The sequence below is a fragment of the Mus pahari genome, chromosome 23, assembly GCF_900095145.1.
Source record: "Mus pahari chromosome 23, PAHARI_EIJ_v1.1, whole genome shotgun sequence".
In the NCBI taxonomy this organism is placed as follows: Eukaryota; Metazoa; Chordata; class Mammalia; order Rodentia; family Muridae; genus Mus; species Mus pahari.
The window spans coordinates 5176642-5195499 of NC_034612.1; the positions used below are offsets into that span (position 1 = coordinate 5176642).

At 48.3% G+C, this 18858-nt stretch overlaps 1 protein-coding gene across 1 annotated transcript in view; it reads left to right on the plus strand.

The window, feature by feature from the left end:
* Srsf9 (serine and arginine rich splicing factor 9) overlaps positions 1-18858 on the plus strand; it is a 33888-nt gene that overhangs the window by 8867 nt on the left and 6163 nt on the right. Inside the window, exon 3 of the mRNA XM_029533858.1 lies at positions 4731-4831. Within this exon, the coding sequence (XP_029389718.1) occupies positions 4731-4831 (101 nt within the window). The remainder of the gene's footprint in view (positions 1-4730; positions 4832-18858) is intronic.

An 18858-nucleotide genomic window follows, 5' to 3' on the forward strand; every position in this document is an offset into this window, starting at 1 on the left:
AAAAAAAAAAAAAGAAAAATGTTATTTCCTACTTTACTTCAGACTGTATTTGCATCCTATCTTGGGTCTTAACAATATAAACTCCTCATAAAGGCCCTTCAGTTATCTGAAACTGATTTAGAAATTCATTGATTTGAAGCAAATACGTACAACAAAAATAAAATGGTGGGAAAAACAAACAAACAAACTTTAGCCCAGTGTGATGGCCCACACAGTTTATCCTAGCACTTAGAAGGCAGAGGCGAGTGGATCTCTGTAAGTTCAAGGCCAGCCTAGACTACAGAGTGAGTTCCAGGAGATGTAGGGTTATGGAGAGAAAGTGTGTGTAGTGAGGATTTTTTAAAAACCCAGTTATGTTAGGTGACTATGTTTTCGTTTTAATCCCAGGTATGGGGTGCGGGGTTGCTCCAGACTGTCCACAGCCGCTGACTATGATTGCCTCGTGCTCTGGGAGGGGCGTGACTTTGCCACTACAGGTTGTTTACTTCTGGGGACTCTGGAGAGGGCCTGGGAAGGCAGCTGCTGCTCCTGGTTGCTGCTGTGGTTTCTCAAGTGGTCGTGAGCAAAGAGAGGAGTTATTGGAGATTTCCTGATGAACAGCAGGAAGTAGTCTAAAGAGGTTTACATCCCCTTTCTCCCTAACCTTTCTCTTCTACCTAGTGTTGTGGGGTTGGAAGGATCAGGGTGGAATAAAGGTTGGACGGGAGGCATGGGTGTAAGAACCCAATAACATAGCTTAAAAAAAAAAAAGTATGCCAACAACCCTGTCTCGAAAAAGGAAAAGGAAGGAAGGAAGAACCATTTCTAGAAGAGTCTCATTAGACAGTTCAGGTCTTGAGCCCAAAATTCTCCTCCCTACCCCCCAAGTGCTGGGGATTACAGGTGTGGACAAGCACACCTGACATCTGGGTTTTGTTTATTGTTTTAGACATAGTCATTATGCCGCCAGTGGGTTTCAAGCTCCAGAGCTAAAGCCATTCCCACGCTGCAGAACCCTACGTAGCAGGACAGCACACAGCATCGTTTATGCTTTCCAGGATCACTCTCAGTTTTCAGGGTGTATTTTACTGGAGACAGAGTCTCATGCAGCCTAGGCCAATCTCCAACTTGTGACTCTCCTGCCAGCACCCCGAAAATTCTGCGTTTCAGTTGAATCATGTTCAACGAAAGGAAGATTCTTAGATGAAGTGCAAAGGTTTTCAGAGGTTTTGCAAGTGCCTTAAAATCAGGAATGAAGATGTGTGTGGTACTTAGACATTTCTCCAAGGAGAGGAGCCGTGGCTCCTCTAAGATTCACAGTGGGCTGAACCCAAGGATGAAAAATACTGGTGTCAGGCAGCTGACTGTTGAGATGAGTATGTGCCATTCAGTCGAGTGCATGAAACTGGCCCATCGCAGTGTGGTAACTCACTGACTTCTAAATGCTACACTTCCCTGAAAACCTTTATTTTTTTTCTTGTCTTACCCCAGCATTTGTACCGAGCGGTCAGGCAGCAAGATTGCCTAGAGAGTAGCTTTGGAATCAGGTCTGAGAAAACCTAAGCTATGACCATTTCCAAGTTAGTCAACTTTGTTTAAGTTGCAAGTTAGAAGATTATTTTTAAAATCACATTTTGTGTGTGTGTGTGTGTGCGCGCGCATGTGTGTGCAATGCCACTACACGTGGAGGCCAGAGGATATCTTGCAGGAGTTGGTTCTCTCTTTGTGCCATGTGGTACCCAGGCATCAAACTCAGGTGGTCAGACTTGAGGGCGGGTTCCTCCCACGCCGAGCCATCTTGCCAGTTCAGCTTCTGATTCTTCAGTGGAGAAAACAGCTTCCTCGTGTTCTGTGGCAAGGATTGTATTAAAATCTCTACAGACCCGCTCCAGGTTCAATGAATGATAGTTGCTGCCATTGCACACTGAGACCTCACCCCGTGCCAAGCATTCTAGATATGTGAGCCTGCTCACTGCACACCAGCTCTGAGGTGAGAATTGTTTCCTCATACACAGAGGAGGAACATGAAGGTCAGAGGAGTGAAGTCCCTCACCTAAAGTCCCACGCTAGGAAGTGACAGATCTCAGCCCTGAATCTGTGAGCTACCCACATTTCTAGACGCTCAGACACGGGCTTCAGAAGACAATAGTGTCCTTGAAGATTCGAAGCGTCCTGAGCCCTGACAACTGGTCCCTAAATAGACGTCAGCTAGATAGATGGATGGAGACACCTGAAGGTGATCTGCCTGCTCTTCTGTTGGGGAGGTGGTAGTTACTGGAATCGCAGCATGCTAAGCTAGGGCTGGAACACTGAACTACACGCCGCTCTTAGAATGGATCCATCTAAGGGATTCAGGATCATGTCCTTAGCTGTGAGTTCCCGCACTTGCCTCAGTCCTTGACTGTCCTGACCTTCCCTGGACAGGAACGCCTGCCTTTCAGCCTTGGCCACCAGGCTTTCCAAGGACCCAGAAAGCAATCTCAGGTTGCCACATCAGGTAAAGGAGCGGTTCTCAGCCTTCCTGACGCTGCGACCCTTTAATATAGCTCTTCACGCTGGGCCGACCCCAACCAGAGCATTGTCTCGTTGCTACTTCATAACTAATTTTGATACTGTTATGAACTGTAATGTAAATATCTGACATGCAGGGTATTTGATACGTGACCCCTGAGAAAGGGTCATTCGACCCCTAAAGGGGTGGAGACACACAGCTAAGAGCCAAGGAGGCAAACAGATTCCTCCAGTAATTGGCAGCTATTGCTGTCCTCAAATACACCAGAGGACAACGGCCTGTCCCAACCTTCACCCACTGCTGGCCCAGAGGCACCGTTCCCAGCCCCCGGCAGCTAGTTCCCTTCAAGCTTTGTGAGACATGGAGCCCTTTGTTGGATCATGAATTCCTTGACCAACCTAACCGCTTACTCCTCCCTGACCTGAGGAAAGTATAAAGTGACCTTGTAGTTCCAGAGCCGATTCAGAGACACTTCCCAGAAAGGACAGGCCTCATGGGAGAGATTGCAAAGTCTGGGTATGAGGAAGGTGTGTTGGTACGTAGAGGCTGGCACTAGCCTGGGGCTGGCATGGGAGCTGAGCTTCGGAGCAGGGGACTAGGCTGCAGTGCAGCAGGACTGAGGCTAAGACAACTCAGGAAGAGTAGCCTCCCCGCTAGCTAAGCATCAGCCACGGAAGTATAAGTGGACGGACTGCTGTTCATGGGGAAGTCGGGCATATGCAGATACCTAATAGCCCCTCGGTTCTTGTCAGTGGGCAAGGCAGCCTACAGTAGGTGAGAAGGACAGGCTGAGAACAGCCTCGTGTGTACATCCCAACTTGGCTTCCTCTGTTATTTTATACAGCAAGCTAGTCTGCCCCTCCCTCTGCTTCTCACTATCTTTTTCTTTTTCTTTTTTTTTTTTTTTTTTGGTTTTTCGAGACAGGGTTTCTCTGTGTAGCCCTGGCTGTCCTGGAACTCACTTTGTAGACCAGGCTGGCCTCGAACTCAGAAATCCACCTGCCTCTGCCTCCCAGGTACTGGGATTAAAAGCGTGCACCACCACTGCCTGCTTCTCATCTCTCATCGTTCTTTAAAGGAACTGTGATGAGGGAGGGAGATTGCCCATTTGGCCATCATGAGGTCCTGCGTTCAGATCCTCCAGCACCTTCATAAACTCAGACAGAAGTAAATCCAGTACCAGGGAGGCGGAGCTGTGCAGATCCCTGGAGCCCGTTGACCAGATCCACCTGCCTCTACTGCCCCGGTGCTGAAAGTAAAGGTGTGTGCCTCTCTGCATGGCTAGGAAAAAAGTCTTAAAGCCAGGCATGGTGGCAGAATGATAGAAACCCTAGCACTGAAGAGGCAGAGAGAGAAGGATCAGGTATTCAAGGACAGCCTGAGCTATGTGAAACCTTGTCTCCAAAATCACTCTGTAGGATGTGGGCTGAGTGTAAATGTCTCTGACTGTTAGAGAGCTCACACTGTGCCCCATGCACAGGCTGCAGGGCAGGCAGGCTACTCCAGTTTAATTTCTATTGCTGAGGTGAAGTTATGGGGTATCAGAAACGGTATAATCACCTTACAATTCCAGGGAATCAAGGCAGAACTTGAAGCGGTCGCATCAAATCTACAGTCAAGAGCAGAGAGAAGTGTGTACACAATTGCTTGGGTAACTGTTTCAGCTTGATCCCTCAGGGATCAAGACCCCTGTGTAGGGAATGGTGTTGCCCAGAGTAGGCTGGGTCTTCTCACTTAAGACAATGCCGAGGGGCTGGAGAGCACTGACTGCTCTTCCAGAGGTCCTGAGTTCAATTCCCAGCAACCACATGGTGGCTTACAACCATCTGTACTGTAATGGGACCTGATGTCCTCTTCTGGTATGTCTGAAGACAGCTACAGTGTACTTATATACATAAAACAAATACATAATAAATCTTAAAAAACAAACAAGCAATGACTCCAGTACTGATTATAGAAAGGACCTATAATCTCCCCTAACAGCCTGGGGACCCAGATGACCTAATAGGTGGCCTCAGTATTACTCTGTAATTATATGCAAAGTGGGCTTTAGTCAACCTAATTATTCTAGGACTCCAAACAAAGGAATAGGTACTCAGAGTTTGATTCCAACATCTTCATTCTGACTCACTGAGATGATCTGACTTTAGAATTTAATAGTTCCTAAGACCTTCTGTCTGGACGACTCGAATGTGCCTGGAGAGAGCTTGGTGCCTGGCACGCTCTTCTTCTGCTGCAGATGCAGGAGAGCTGCTGGACATGGCGGCTGCTGGACATGGCGGCTGCTGGACATGGCGGCTGGTACCTTCACTGCAGGACCCGGGAAGCTGAGGAGGAAGGGTATCCATAACTCTGATGTCCATTTGGGCTGCAGAGTAGACCCTTAAAACAACAAAGGGGAAATAAATCGAGTGATAGGGTGTGTTACCGTTGTCGCACCTATGAGGCCCTGGGAAGCAAAAACTCTTTCCTCCAGCCTGTAGTCTAGTAGGAGAATATACACAAGAAAAACATACAGACTCGGAGCTAGAGAGACGACTCAGCTGCTCTTCCGGAGGTCCTGAGTTCAATTCCCAGCACGCACATGGTAGTTCACAACCATCTATAATGGGGTCTGACGGCCTGTACTGGCAGCCAAGCATATATACGGATAGAGCAGATAAAATTAAAGAAAACAAAACGGACTCAGAGCTAGAGAGAGATCAGTGGTTAAAATCACATACTCCTCCTGTAGGAGATCTGGGTTCAGTTCCCGGCACTTTATCACGAGGCTCATAACCGCCTATACCTCCAGCTCCAGGGTATACCCCCTTGTAGCCTCTGCAGGCACCTGTACATGCAGGTACCCCCCCCCCCGTGCCCCAACCCAAACAGGTACAAAACTCTAAAAAACATTAATAAACAGACTTGGATAATATAAAGTAGAAAGAGTGAGGGCGTGTCTGTAATCCTGGCACTTGAGAGATTGAGGCAGGAGATCAAGGTGAACTGTCCAGCCTTTAGGGCCAGCCAGCCTGAGCTAACAAAACAAGAGGTGGTGAAGGCTTGGACCAGAACAGCAGTGACAACCGGGATGAGAGGAGGTTTACACTCTGGCTGTCTTCTGAAGGTGGGGCTAGTGGCTGATAAGCTGTGGTGTATGCAGAATACAAGGGAAACGGGACATCAAAAGTTCCAGTTGGGCATGCCAGTTCACACCCATAGTCCCAGCTGCTCCAGGGGGCAAGAGGCTCACTCGTGCCCACGACGAGTTTGAGACTAGCCTGGATACCCAAGTAAAAGCCCATCGCAAGATGGCTTCAGGCTCGTGGCCTCAGCGATGAAGAAGAAACCAAGGTGGGGAGGGCTGGCAGAGGAAACCCTTTCGCTGTGCTAGATCTGAGATGCTTCCTAGAGCTCCGCAGCGAGTGTCAAGTGTGCAGTTGGAAGTGTGAGTCCTGGGAAGACGTGCAGGCCAGAGCCGCAATCTAGGGAGTTGCCAGCTCACGGGTGACATTTAAAGCCATGCGCTTGGATGAGGTCACCGCCAAGGGAGGGGTCCTTGTAGACAGAGGACATGCTGCTGAGTCAGTCGTCCCTGATAGCTCAGACAAGGCCCCCGAGTGAGCGCACAATGCGGCTGAACTTCACTTGGAACCTGTCCAAGAGAAACCCCACTCCTTTCTGGTTCCTCCCTGCCTGCCTGAGTGCCATCTTATCTAGATGACGGACCTTCAGAGTGGCCCTGCCACTTAGTCCTTCTACTCCTTGAATTCCTGCCAACGATGCTGGAAATTGGACCCAGGGCTTCCTGCACGAAGGCAAGTGTTGAACGGCTGGGCTCAGTAACTCAAACTGGCCTGAACTCCGTGAACCCTCTACATAGAGCGGCACTGATCTTTTAACTTTTATATTTATTTATTTATTTATTTATTTATTTAGAGACGGGTTTCACTAGGTAACTCTGGTTAGTCTCAACTCACTCTACAGACTAGGCTGGTTTTGAACTTGCAGACATCTTCCTGTCTCTGCATGCATGTGTTACAGCCACATGTGAAGAGGTCAGACAACTTTGGGTTCAATTTTCTTTCTACCATGTTGGGGATGAAACTCCAGACATCAGGCCTGGTAGCAGGTACCTTTATGGCTGAGGCATGTCTCTCAGCCCACGGCCCTTTAACTCTTTATCTCCCTGCCTCCACCCCCTAACTGCTGCAATTACCACACCCAGCTCTATGAATTCTTTCCAACATCTCTTAAGCACTGACTCCCGTAGAAGCTTCCCACCTAGGCATCCAGAGCGTGAAGGGACAAGACAGGACAGTTCCTTCAGTAGGGAGGGAGCCGCGACTGAACGTAGGTGTGACCGGATGTGGTCAGGCTCCGAGGGAGGCCGTGATGAGAGAACAGGCTGGAGGAAAGCTCCACCCTGGGAGGTAAGGGAGGTCGCAGTCCCTGCTGAGAAGCAGTCAAAGGCCGACCCGCCCCGGGCCGGGCCGACGGGGAGAACAGAGAAGCCTCCAGAAGGGAAAGGAGGGGGAGGGGGATTGAGAGAGATGAAGGCAGAGGGGTGGCCATCAGTGAGACCCTGGGGTCTCGCGAGCCTGGATAAGAGATGTGGCCTCCGTCCTGAACTACCAACCTCCCTAAGAGACCACAGCTGTGAGGAGAGGAGACCGCGCCATCCAGTCCAGGCAGGCAGCCACTATGAACCGGAAGGTCTCACTCTCTCAGTTCATATTTATTTTTACTTACATTTTTTTTTTTCTTTTGAAACAGCCTTACTCATCTGCTGTAAACTACCCTAGTACTGGGTGGCAATTAGGTCTTTAAGAAATAGAAAGTGCTGGGCGGTGGCAGCGCAGGCCTTTAATACCAGCACTTGGGAGGCAGAGGCAGGCGGATTTCTGAGTTCGAGGCCAGCCTGGTCTACAGAGTTGAGTTCCAGGACAGCCAGGGCTATACAGAGAAACCCTGTCTCAACCCCCCCCCCCAAAAAAAAAAAAAAAAAAAACAAAGACATAGAATGTTCTAGGGGGAAGTGAGCCATTCCATCGTGCAGGGAACTCCTTAAGGCTTCAGGAAATCCTTAAAACCGGCCGGATTCATTGAGTCATATGAAAGCTGTAAGAGGCGGGCAGTGGTGGGGCACGCCTTGAATCCCAGCACTCAGGAGGCAGAGGCAGGCAAATCTCTGAGTTCAAGGCCGGCCCGGTTTACAGAGTGAGTTCCAGGACAGCTAAGGCTACACAGAGAAACCCCATCTTGGAGAAACTAATAAAATAAAAAAATAAAAGCTGTAAGGACTGCCGAGAGAGACTCTCAGATGAGCTGAGCTCAGCTGTGTGTAACAGGCTGAAACCAACTGGGCTTCCTGGGAAAAAAAAAGAAAAAAAAGCACACACCCCCCCCACTTGCCAAGCTGCCTGCAGGGTGTGCATGCTCAGGGTTGTCTCAGCCCTTGCTGGAAGGGGCTTTGGTGGCGCAGCTGTCTGAGTTGGTTCCGCTCCTGTAAACACCCCTCACCCGTACTTCTGTAAGTAAAGCCTACTTTAAAGAAACCTCCAAGTTGGGCTTTGGTGGGAGGTCTTCCTTCGGTCTGGGGTTGGCTCCCAATGGGGTGAGCTAATGGTTGCTCGTACCTCCCCAGCAGCAGTGTCACAAACCACCTCCAGCCCGAGGTCCCCCTGGTTAAGAGCATGCTTTATGCTCCCAAGTGCTAGGACACAAATGCATGTCATGGTGCCCAGGAGTTTGTCCATCTTGAGCATCTGTCTATAGAGTCCCAGTTCTCTAGAGGTGAGAAATGGGGTGGGTGAAGTTGTCCTGTCAAAGTTGTACTCTCCTGTCAAAATGTCATCTGGCCAGACCAAACGTCAGGACAAGAAACCACGGAGGGACACTGCTATCTCACTCTTTAATATTTAGCTAACTTCTATATACAACCCATGGCCACCTGCCTGAGGAATGACACCGCCAACAGTGGGCAAGATCCTCCTATTCAAGACAACCAAGACATACCTGGGGCTAACAAGGCTCAATGGTTAAGAGCATGAACTTGGGTTCGATTCTGTAGCTCACACATGGCTCTAAGTTCAGTTCCACTGCAGGATCTTGTGCTCATGTAATGCTTATACATACATTCAGGCACTGTACTGGCTAGTTTTGTGTCAACTTGACACAGGCTGCTGCTTGTGGACGTTGTACATCGTGGTGCGGAGCCTAGTGCGCACCACGATGTACAACGTCCACAAGCAGTGGCTCAGGGATTAGGAACACTTGCTATTCTTGAAGATGATTGGGGTTCAGTGCTCAGCACCCACATAGTGTCTCAAAACCATTCATCACTTTAGTTCCGGGGAATTTGATGCCCTCTGTGGCACTAGAGAGAAACTCGGTACGTAGGCATAAACGCAGGCAAAACACACATACACAAGATCTAAAACAAAAGAATTTAAAGGATTGTTAAATTACAATTTTTTAAAAAAGATTTACTTATTTATTATATGTAAGTACACTGTTGCTGTCTTCAGACACTCCAGAAGAGGGCGTCAGATCTTGTCTGCTTGTGGACGTTGTACATCGTGGTGCGGAGCCTAGTGCGCACCACGATGTACAACGTCCACAAGCAGCCACCTCTCCAGCCCGCACCTAGGGTTTAAAGATCTATTTATTATTATATTTAAGTACACTGATGCACTAGAAGAGGACGTCAGATCTCATTACAGACGGTTGTAATCCACCATGTGGTTGCTGGGATTTGAACTCCAGACCTTCGGAAGAGCAGTCGGGTGCTCTTACCCACTGAGCCATCTCACCAGCCCCCATTTTTTTTTCTTTTTTCTTTTTTCTTTTTTTCTTTTTCTTTTTTTTTTAAGATTTATTTATTTATTATATGTAACTACACTGTAGATGTCTTCAGACACTCCAGAAGAGGGCATCAGATCTTGTTACAGATGGTTNTGAGCCACCATGTGGTTGCTGGGATTTGAACTCCAGACCTTNGGAAGAGCAGTCGGGTGCTCTTACCCACTGAGCCATCTCACCAGCCCTTTTTTTTTTTTTTTTTTTTTTTTTTTTCATTTTTTGGTTTTTCGAGACGGGGTTTCTCTGTGTAGCCCTGGCTGTCCTGGAACTCACTTTGTAGACCAGGCTGGNCTCNAACTCAGAAATCCGCCTGCCTCTGCCTCCCGAGTGCTGGGATTAAAGGCGTGTACCACCACTGCCCGGCCTCTAGGCTGGTTTTGAATCTTGGTCTCTAACCTCCAATGTGCTGGGATTACAAGCTCATGCCGTTAACCCCGGCTTTCTTGCTTGGTTTTTGCTTTTTGAGAGACAAGGCTTTGCCTTGAAGTCACCATGGTCCTGCCATAGCCTCCGAAGTGGTGGGTGGGTGGGTGGGTGTGGGTGGGGGCTGGGTCCTTTCGAGGAGCACACCATAGACCAAGCCCTCTCCAGATAGATCCTAAGGTTTCTTTCAGTTTGGAGTAGATCCACAGTTATTAATGCGACAGCTCTGAGCTCTTGCTGCCTAGACTTTTGGTCCGGTCTGATTTTGCTCGCCTTCTGGCTTCTAACAACACTCTTTTGCTATTCCCCTCGCTCCCTTTCTGCAGATCTGAGACCAGACTCCAGACCAGACTCCCCACTGACCGGCTCCTCCCACCTCCACACCTCCAGCCTGGCTTCAAGGCCGCTTTACAATCATCCTATTCAGAGACACACAATAAACATTTGTATGGTAAAGGCAACTGATGCTGACTTCTGCTGAGTCGCCAGAAACACTCAAGACTTACACTTGAATTCTAACCCAGCGGGGTTCTCAGTTACCTTAGGCATTGCACCCTAAATTACGTGTGCCTCTTAAGTAACAACCATTACCCCACCTCCACCCTGCAACTGTGTAGTGCCTTAGGCCAGCAGGCTATCTCCAGAGTCTAGGTTTCCTTTGTGTCTGTTTTCTTTCTCTCTGGAAAGCCTTTTCCCTCTCCCCTCATTTCCTGCCTGACACCATCTGGTTGTTCTGGTCTCCTTTAGAAGCCACGCCCTCCGAGAAGTCTTTTCCCTGACAGCTGCCTGCAGCCCGGCGGTGCGGAAGACCTGCAGACCCTGTGTTTCTTGTAATGACTACCTGCTCCAGTTGACTTTCTAATGTACCACGTGTGGGTTCTGAGCAGCCAGCTGTTTAGCAACGGAGCGGCTTCTCTGTGTTACCTCCCTTTGAAATGTGGGATGACCCACGACAGCTCAGAACACTTCAGCCATTGGGAAGTTCTAGGCTAGGGATGCAGGGATGCAGGGATGCAGTTCACTCTGTAAGGGGGCTCGCAGAGCAGGTACAAAGCTCGGGGTTCGATCCCTAGCGCCTCATAACCCAGGTGTGGCGACACGCACCTGCAATCCCAGCCCTTGGGAGGTGGAGACTCTAGGATCAGGGGGTTCAAATTCAACCTCAAGTGTCTATGGAGTTGGAGGCCAGCCTGAGTTACAAGAGGACCTGTACAGATATAGCGGAGTCAATGAGGTGGCTCAGCAGGTAAGGGCTCTGGAGGCCCCTGCTGCGTACGCATGAGGGATATAAATTCAGTCCTTGGAACCCACACAAAGGCGGAGGGAGACAAGCGACTGCATAAAGCTGTCCTCTGACGGCCACGTGTGTGTGTGTGTGTGTGTGTGTTTTAAATAATTAAAATAATTTAAAATAAATAAAAAGGCTGGGCGTGGCGGCTGCACATGCTTTTAACCTCAGTACTCGGGAGGCTGATGTATCCTGTAGGTGAAGCCACAGCTGTTTCTTGTCTGTATTTGATCTGTCTAATGAGTTCCAGGCCAGCCAGAGTTACATAGTAAGTCTCTGTTTAATAAAAGATGCCTGGGGGGGGCAGGGGGTGACTGAAGCAGGGGGAGGTGACTGAAGCGGGTGTGTGTGTGTGTGTGTGACTGAAGCAGGGGGGGGTGACTGAAGCAGGGGGGGGGAACACCTTTAATCACGACATTTGGGAGGCAGATGGATCTTTATGAGTTTAAGGCCAGTCTGGTCTATAGAATGAGTTCCAGGACAGCCAGGGCTACACAGAGAAACAGTCTTGAAAAAACTATCTATCTAACTAACTAACTAACTTACTATAACTAACAGGCATGGTGACCCATACCTTTAATCCAGCCACTCCTGAGGCAGAAGCTGGTAGGTGTCTGTGAGCTACAAGCCAGGCTGGCCAACATATTGAATTCCTGTCTGAGGACCCTATCTGCTTCTAACAAATTAGCAAACACAAGGCTCACGGCTGCTACAAACTCAGGAGGCTCCTTGCTTTAAATAACCTCATACAAAACCAGGCTCGCTCCCCACCTGTCTGGCCACATGCAAAGAAACTGCAGTTCCTTCCTTCGTTATCCTGTAATAATTGAAAACCATGATATCTCTCTCTCTCTCTCTCTCTCTCTCTCTCTCTCTCTCTCTCTCTCTCTCTCTCTCTCTGCTGTCTCTTTAGAAAACACCAGAGGAGAATTATGTTCACAACAGACTGCAAACCTTCTTGAATTTTCTCCCCCTTCTGTCTTGTCTTCCCACGCTTGGCACTTGCATTCCTCAAACTGCCGGCTCCCCCCCCCTTCCTAACTCTCTCTAAAATCTCCTAATTTAGCTGCGCTGCTGGCTCTTCCCAGCCTCCCCTGCGTGGCTCACGGCTCACAAGCACGCAGCTCTCCAGAAATCAACACTTCCACCCGCCCCTTCATCGAAAACCCCGGGCTTCATGCATGTTTGGCGAGTGCTCTAGCCAGCGACAGTCACGGACCCATCTCACCAACGTACTGGACCGGGTCGTGACGGACAGCAAGCTCCCCGCTGTCTCGACCGACAACACATTCCAGTGACCCAGCCCACAACTCTAGCGGAGCGCTAGCCAAGACCGAGTCCGAGTCCCAGTCTCGGGATGACTCATTTTCCCACCAACTGTCTGTCTCCTTATCTCTCGCTCCCCCTCCTGCCTGCTGGGAGAAGTTCATGACTGAGAGCTTTCACACAGAAGGAAACATTTTACTGAGATGCCCCAGGGGACTGATGTCACAGGAAAGGAGAGAGAGAGAGAGAGAGAGAGAGAGAGAGAGAGAGAGAGAGAGAAGATGAAGGTTTGAAGATATGCCATTTGTCAGTATTTAATTGGACACTGCCCTACTCTCTGACAGAAAAATGGCTTGCTGTGGGAAAGGCATTCATTCACTGAGTTAGGGTCTCCATAAGTACTCAAGGCTGGCTTCAAACACCAGCTCCTCCCGCATGAGGGCAAGTGTTCTGCCAACTTAGCTGTGTCCCATCCATTTGGTTCTGTTGTTTGTTTGTTTGATTTCCAGACTAGGTCTCAGTGGGCCTGGAACTGGCTACATGGCCCGAGTTGGCCTCAAACTAGAGATCACCTCGTCTCGGCATCCCAAGTGCTGGGATTACAGGTGTGTGCCTTGAATAATGGCATCTTTCTGATTACCATCACTGTCTTAGGGTTTTACTGCTATGAACAGGCACCGTGACCAAGGCAAGTCTTACCAAGGACAACATTTAATTGGGGCTGGATTACAGGTTCAGAGGTTCAGTCCATCATTATCATCAAAGCGGGAACGTGGCAGCATCTGGGCAGGCATGGTGCAGGAGGAGCTGAGAGTTCTACATCTTCATCTGAAGGCTGCTAGGAGAAGACTGACTTCCAGGGAGTTAGGAGGAGGGTCCTAAAGCCCACTCCCACAGAGACACGCCCACTCCAACAAGACCACACCTCCAAATAGTACCACTCTCTGGGTCAAGCATATTCAAACCATGACAATTATAATATTGGAATGAGTATCAAACTTCCCTTTTAATTCACTTATTTTTTTTTAGTGTATGTGTGATGTGTGCTTGTCACGATGCACATGGATCTCGGGGCTTTTAGGGTCCCACTTGAGGTTTAATAATAAAGACAGGGAGACATCTATATAGTTTGGAGCTGTTGGCCTGTTTGCTGGGGCAGTCTCTCAGCTCCTCCACGGGAATTCGACTTCTCTGCCCCGGTGTGTCTCCGCGTGGTTCTCAGTGCCCTACATCCTTCCCACCAGCTTCTCTCCTCCTGGTCCTCCTGCCTCAGCCACCAGCTCCTTATTCTACAAAAAGCCACATTTATTCATCCTTATTCATCCAGTCTGAACCGATCAACAGGACATCACCTGGTTCATCTCTCTCTGTGTTGCCCTTTGGCATAGGGGGTTTCTCAACCTTTACCTCCACAGCTGCTTGCTTTTTTTTAAACATGATTAATCACATGGGGATTGTCCTTTGGACAGGTGAGGAAGGACAAGCATTTACTTATAGAAAGCAGGTGATGGGTCAGAGAAATGATAATACCAAATATCCCGTCAGCACGTGGCTCTGCCTGCATAGCAATTAACAACTGAAAACACAGGGGCAGACCTACAGAGTCATTTGATAAAATGTGTGTGTGTGTGTGTGTGTGTGTGTGTGTGTGTGTGTGTGTGTGTAGGGGGATAGATTACCCCAACATCCTGGGTAGGTCAGGCCAGAAACTGGTGGGGGCTGGTTCTTTCCTTCCACCACCTGGGTCCGAGGGAATAAATTCAAATTGTCGGAGCTGGCGGCAAGCGCCTCCACGCCCTGAGCCATCTTGGTGGCCTAAGATCTATTTATTTTTAAAGTTTATGCCTGTGTACTGTGCATGTGTGTACATGTTTCTACGCATGTGCACATGTGTGGGTACATGTATGGACATGCGTGTGGAGGCCAGAGATCGACTCTTCACCTTGTTTTTACTCTGACAGGGTCTCCCACTGAACTCTGACTAGCAAGACTGGCTGTCGGGGAGCCCACCTGTCTTGTCCCCCTTCTCCCAGCATCCCCCCCCCCGAAGTGAAATCCACTGCAGCTCTTAAGTCTCTAGAGGCTGAGCCTGTGTCTTTATGCTCGCATGGCAAGCATTTTACCATTTAAGCCAACTCTCCAGCCCCACCCCTCAGAGGCTCTTAAACATGGTAGGCAGCACCCCAATGTGGTCTCAAGCATCTCACCCTTCACTAAACTACTTTACCTGGCTGCTTCAGAGCAACTGTCTGGTCAGAAAACAAGGCCTAAAATTATAGTTTGAACCCAAAGATATTGACTAATGAGGTCGATAGATGTTTCCCTGTCTATGATCTGTGCCCTAGCAGAGTGTGAATAGGAAGCCGGGATTTGGGTCTGATTTGTGTTGGAATTTACGAAAGTCAGTATCTGGCTTTACAGGAACAAAATCCTCCACCTTTCAGTTCCACACCAGGTCATAACTGTCTTCTTTTTTTGTTGTTGTTGTTGTTTTTGTTTTTTCGAAACAGGGTTTCTCTGTGTAGCCCTGGCTGTCTCGGAACTCACTCTGTAGACCAGGCTGGACTCGAATCCAGAAATCCGCCTGCCTCTGCCTCCCGAGTGCTAGGATCGTAACTGTCTTCTAACAATTTAGCTAATCCTAAGTAGTTTTTCCATCTGGAGTCCTTCCTATCAGCTGACTCGGCTCTCTCCAGTTTTCTCCAATAGCAAAAACAAACAGAAATCTTTGCAACACTACATAGAAATGATAATTGAGAAACATATTAATACATCTACGTATATTCTGAAAAATCTAGGCTTTTGATTGCTTTTTTTTTTGAGACAGTATCTCACTATAGAGCCTTGAACTCACTATATAGACCATCCTGCCTCTACTTCCCATGTGCTGAGATTAAGGGTGTGTCACCATGCCCTTTAAAACATACACTTAGATTCACGATCCCATCTGGCCAGGGGGTCTTCCCTGGTTTCCCTGGTTTTCCTGGTTTCCCTTTGGGCCTGATAAGAGCAGTCAGAAGCATTATATATCCCAGACACAAGACGTAGTCATATTTGAGAGGCCATTTATTGCATTTTATTCTACTTATAAAAACGAGTACAGGCTAATTACAATTTGGTAAACAGAAAAAGTACAAAAATAGAGGATCATTGCCATCAGCAGATGTCTTATCCAAATATAGGAGAGGAGAACGCAAGGAGGTAGCTCCACAGACAGAAGGAAGGTTTTCCTTTTACACTGACATCTTATAGTTAGGCTTTTTGTTTTGCTCTTCTGACGTAGGCTGGGTTGCCCTCGAACTCCATGTACTGTTGAAGGTGACCTTCTCCACCCACATCCTTTGAGAAGTTTCTATGCTCTTGGGTGATGAGCAATACCTAGTTACATGTGTTTCTGGGGTTTTTTTGTTTTGTTTTTGTTTTTCTGAGACAGGGTTTCTCTGTGTAGTCCTGGCTGGCCTGGAACTCACTCTGTAGACCAGGCTGGCCTCGAACTCAGAAATCCTCCTGCCTCTGCCTCCCAAGTGTTAGGATTAAAGTGTGCGCCACCACGCCTTTAATCCCAGTACTCGGGAGGCAGAGGCAGGCGGNTTTCTGAGTTCGAGGCCAGCCTGGTCTACCAAGTGAGTTCCAGGACAGCCAGAGCTATACAGAGAAACCCTGTCTCGAAAAACCAAAAAAAAAAAAAAAAAAAAAAAAAAAGTGTGCGCCACCAATGCCCATGTGTATTTTTATATATGGCATATGAGTGTATATGCACAGACCTGGAAAGTTATATACAATTTTTATTCAACATATGATATAAAATACAGTTGTAATAATCTTCAGTTCTACAGAAATGATTTTACAAGAATTTTTCGAGAATCTTTTTTAAAGATTTATTTATTTTATGTAGCTATACTTCATATACATAAATATACTGTTGCTATCTTTGGGCACACCAGAAGAGGGCATCGGATCCCATTACAGATGGTCATGAGCCACTATGTGGGTGCTGGGAATTGATCTCAGGACCTTTGGCAGAGCAGTTGGTGCTCTTAACCGCATAGCCATCTCTCCAGCCCCCGAGGTTGTATTTTTATAGGTCACTAGTTAACAGATTCCTTTAGCAGATTAATAAAAGAGATTAACACCTTAACAGATTACCTTCAGAGTACACGTGTGGATCTTTATTTACCAAATACCATTTAAATTTATTTCAGTTGGTTGGGAGCTGGTGGCTCATGCCTTTAATGCCTACACTCTGAAGGCAGAGGCAGGTGGACCTCTTTGAGTTTGAGGCCAGCCTGGTCTACAGTGTAAGTTCCAGGAGAGCCAGGGCTCAACAAGCAAACATACTTCAACTTTATTTTTATTTATTTTTTTTTAAAAGATTTATTTATTTATTATATGTAAGTACACNGTAGCTGTCTTCAGACACTCCAGAAGAGGGTGTCAGATCTGGTTACGGGTGGTTGTGAACCACCATGTGGTTGCTGGGATTTGAACTTAGGACCTTCGGAAGAGCAGTCGGGTGCTCTTACCCACTGAGCCATCTCACCAGCCCATACTTCAACTTTAACCGAATCATTAGGACATCAGTACCATCTAAAACATGAATTAGTAATTGTATAACATTCAACGATATTGTACGTTACCGGGAGTTTCATGGAGAAAGACTGGTTTTTTTGGACTTACTGATTTTAAGGGTATGAGTGTGTTGCTGAGAGGATGGACCTGCTCCATGCTCACGCCTGCTGTCCAGGGAGGTCAGAAGAGATTGCTGGATTCCCTGAACCGGAGTTAGGCTAGCTGTTAGCCACTGTGTGTGTGCTGGGAGCAGGACCCAGGTCCTCTCCAAAAGGAACACATGCTCCTATTGCTTAACCAGCTCTCTAACCCAGAACTCTTATTATTATTTTCTAAGTAATTATTTGTCTTTTTTTTTTTTTTTTTTTTTAAGATAGCTGTTCTCTGTGCATCCTTGGCTGTCCTGGAATTAGCTCTGTAGACTGGGCTGGCCTTAAATTCACAGAGATCCACCTCTCTCTCTCTCTCTTTTTTTCCTTTAATAGCACAGAATACAGGGATAAACATAAATATACATAATTTGAGGCTTTGGGGTTTTTTGTTTTTTAAAGATTTATTTATTATATGTGCATCGGTGTTTTTGCCTGTCTGTCTGTCTGTCTATGTGAGGGTGTCAGTCTCCTGGAACTGGAGTTACAGACAGCTGTGAGCTGCCATGTAGGTACTGGGTATTGAACTCGGGTTCTCTGGAAGAGCAGCCAGGGCTCTTAAGCACTGGCGCCATCTCTCCAGCCCCTGGACATACAGTTTTATGATGTAGCCTTAGGCTGGGATCCAAAAATCTTACAGAGAACAGTTGACACAACAACAGGGCGAACACATCCTGCCTAGGGTTACAGCTGTCTGTCATATACCTATCTTTGCCTAGATCCCTCCAGGCATCTAGGTTTGAATAGTTTTTCAGGGCAGGATCTCAGTGCGTAGTCGAGGCTAGCCTAGAATTTTCAAGTCTCTCACCTTAGCCTCTGGAGAGTGAGAGTTCCAGGCATGCATCGCCATTCACTTGGTTTGGTGAGGTTGTTCTCAAACTCACTACGTAGTCCAGACCGCACACACAGGCAAACTCTACAGTGATGCTTGTGGTAACATGAAATAATACATGCATATCCTCCGCAGATTCTCTTTTCTCTCTCTCTTTCTTGGACACAGGGTAGCTGTGAAGTTTCAAACCCGGGACGATCTGCTGAGGTGCCTATTTAAGATACCAAAGCAAACCTGGTCTCCAGCCTCTGGCATCCTCCAGTCCTTATCTGTTACAGGGTTTGGCTCACTCACGTACCCCCGTCCTCCAGGCCAGGGGCTAGGCTGCCCCTCCCCTAGGGGCTTTTCTCTATATAATCCAGACATCTTGACTACCTCCCTTTTTTTTTTTTTTTTTTTTTTTTTGCACCTTTTGGTCTCCTGGCTGCTGGATCCGTTTCCCCTGTCCCTCCCGCCTCTACTCACAGGGTCCAGTCCATGGTCACGTCCCCTTCTTGGACTCTCCCAGATGGCCTCCCACATCCCTACAATAAACCTTCTCTCCACTCTATCTTTTATTTCTCTATGCAAACCAGACTGGCCTTGAACTCACGGCGACAGACCCTCCTGCCTCGGCCCGGATTCTTCAGTGTTAAAACGAAAGGTTTGCGCATCCACGCTCTGTTCTCCATAAACTCGGGACAAGCGAGCTCTGGCGACCATCTCAGGCTTACACCTTGGGTCTAAGGGTAGCCCAGCGCGGGGCAGCCTGAGGGCTTCTGTGGGGTCGGCGTCCTTCTCCTCAGAAGAACAGAGCCCCACGCCCAGCCAGGCTCGGTGACCTGGACCTGCCAGCCGGGGAGGCACTCGGTTCCCACCGCCCGCAACCATCCACTCGCCCCTCTAGGGGAGAACCTCGGCGGACCTCTGCGCACGCGCACCTCGCGGCGGCGGTGGCGGCTGCCCCTTTAAGATCGCTTTAAAAACCCTCCGACCGCCCCGCCCCCCCCCCGCC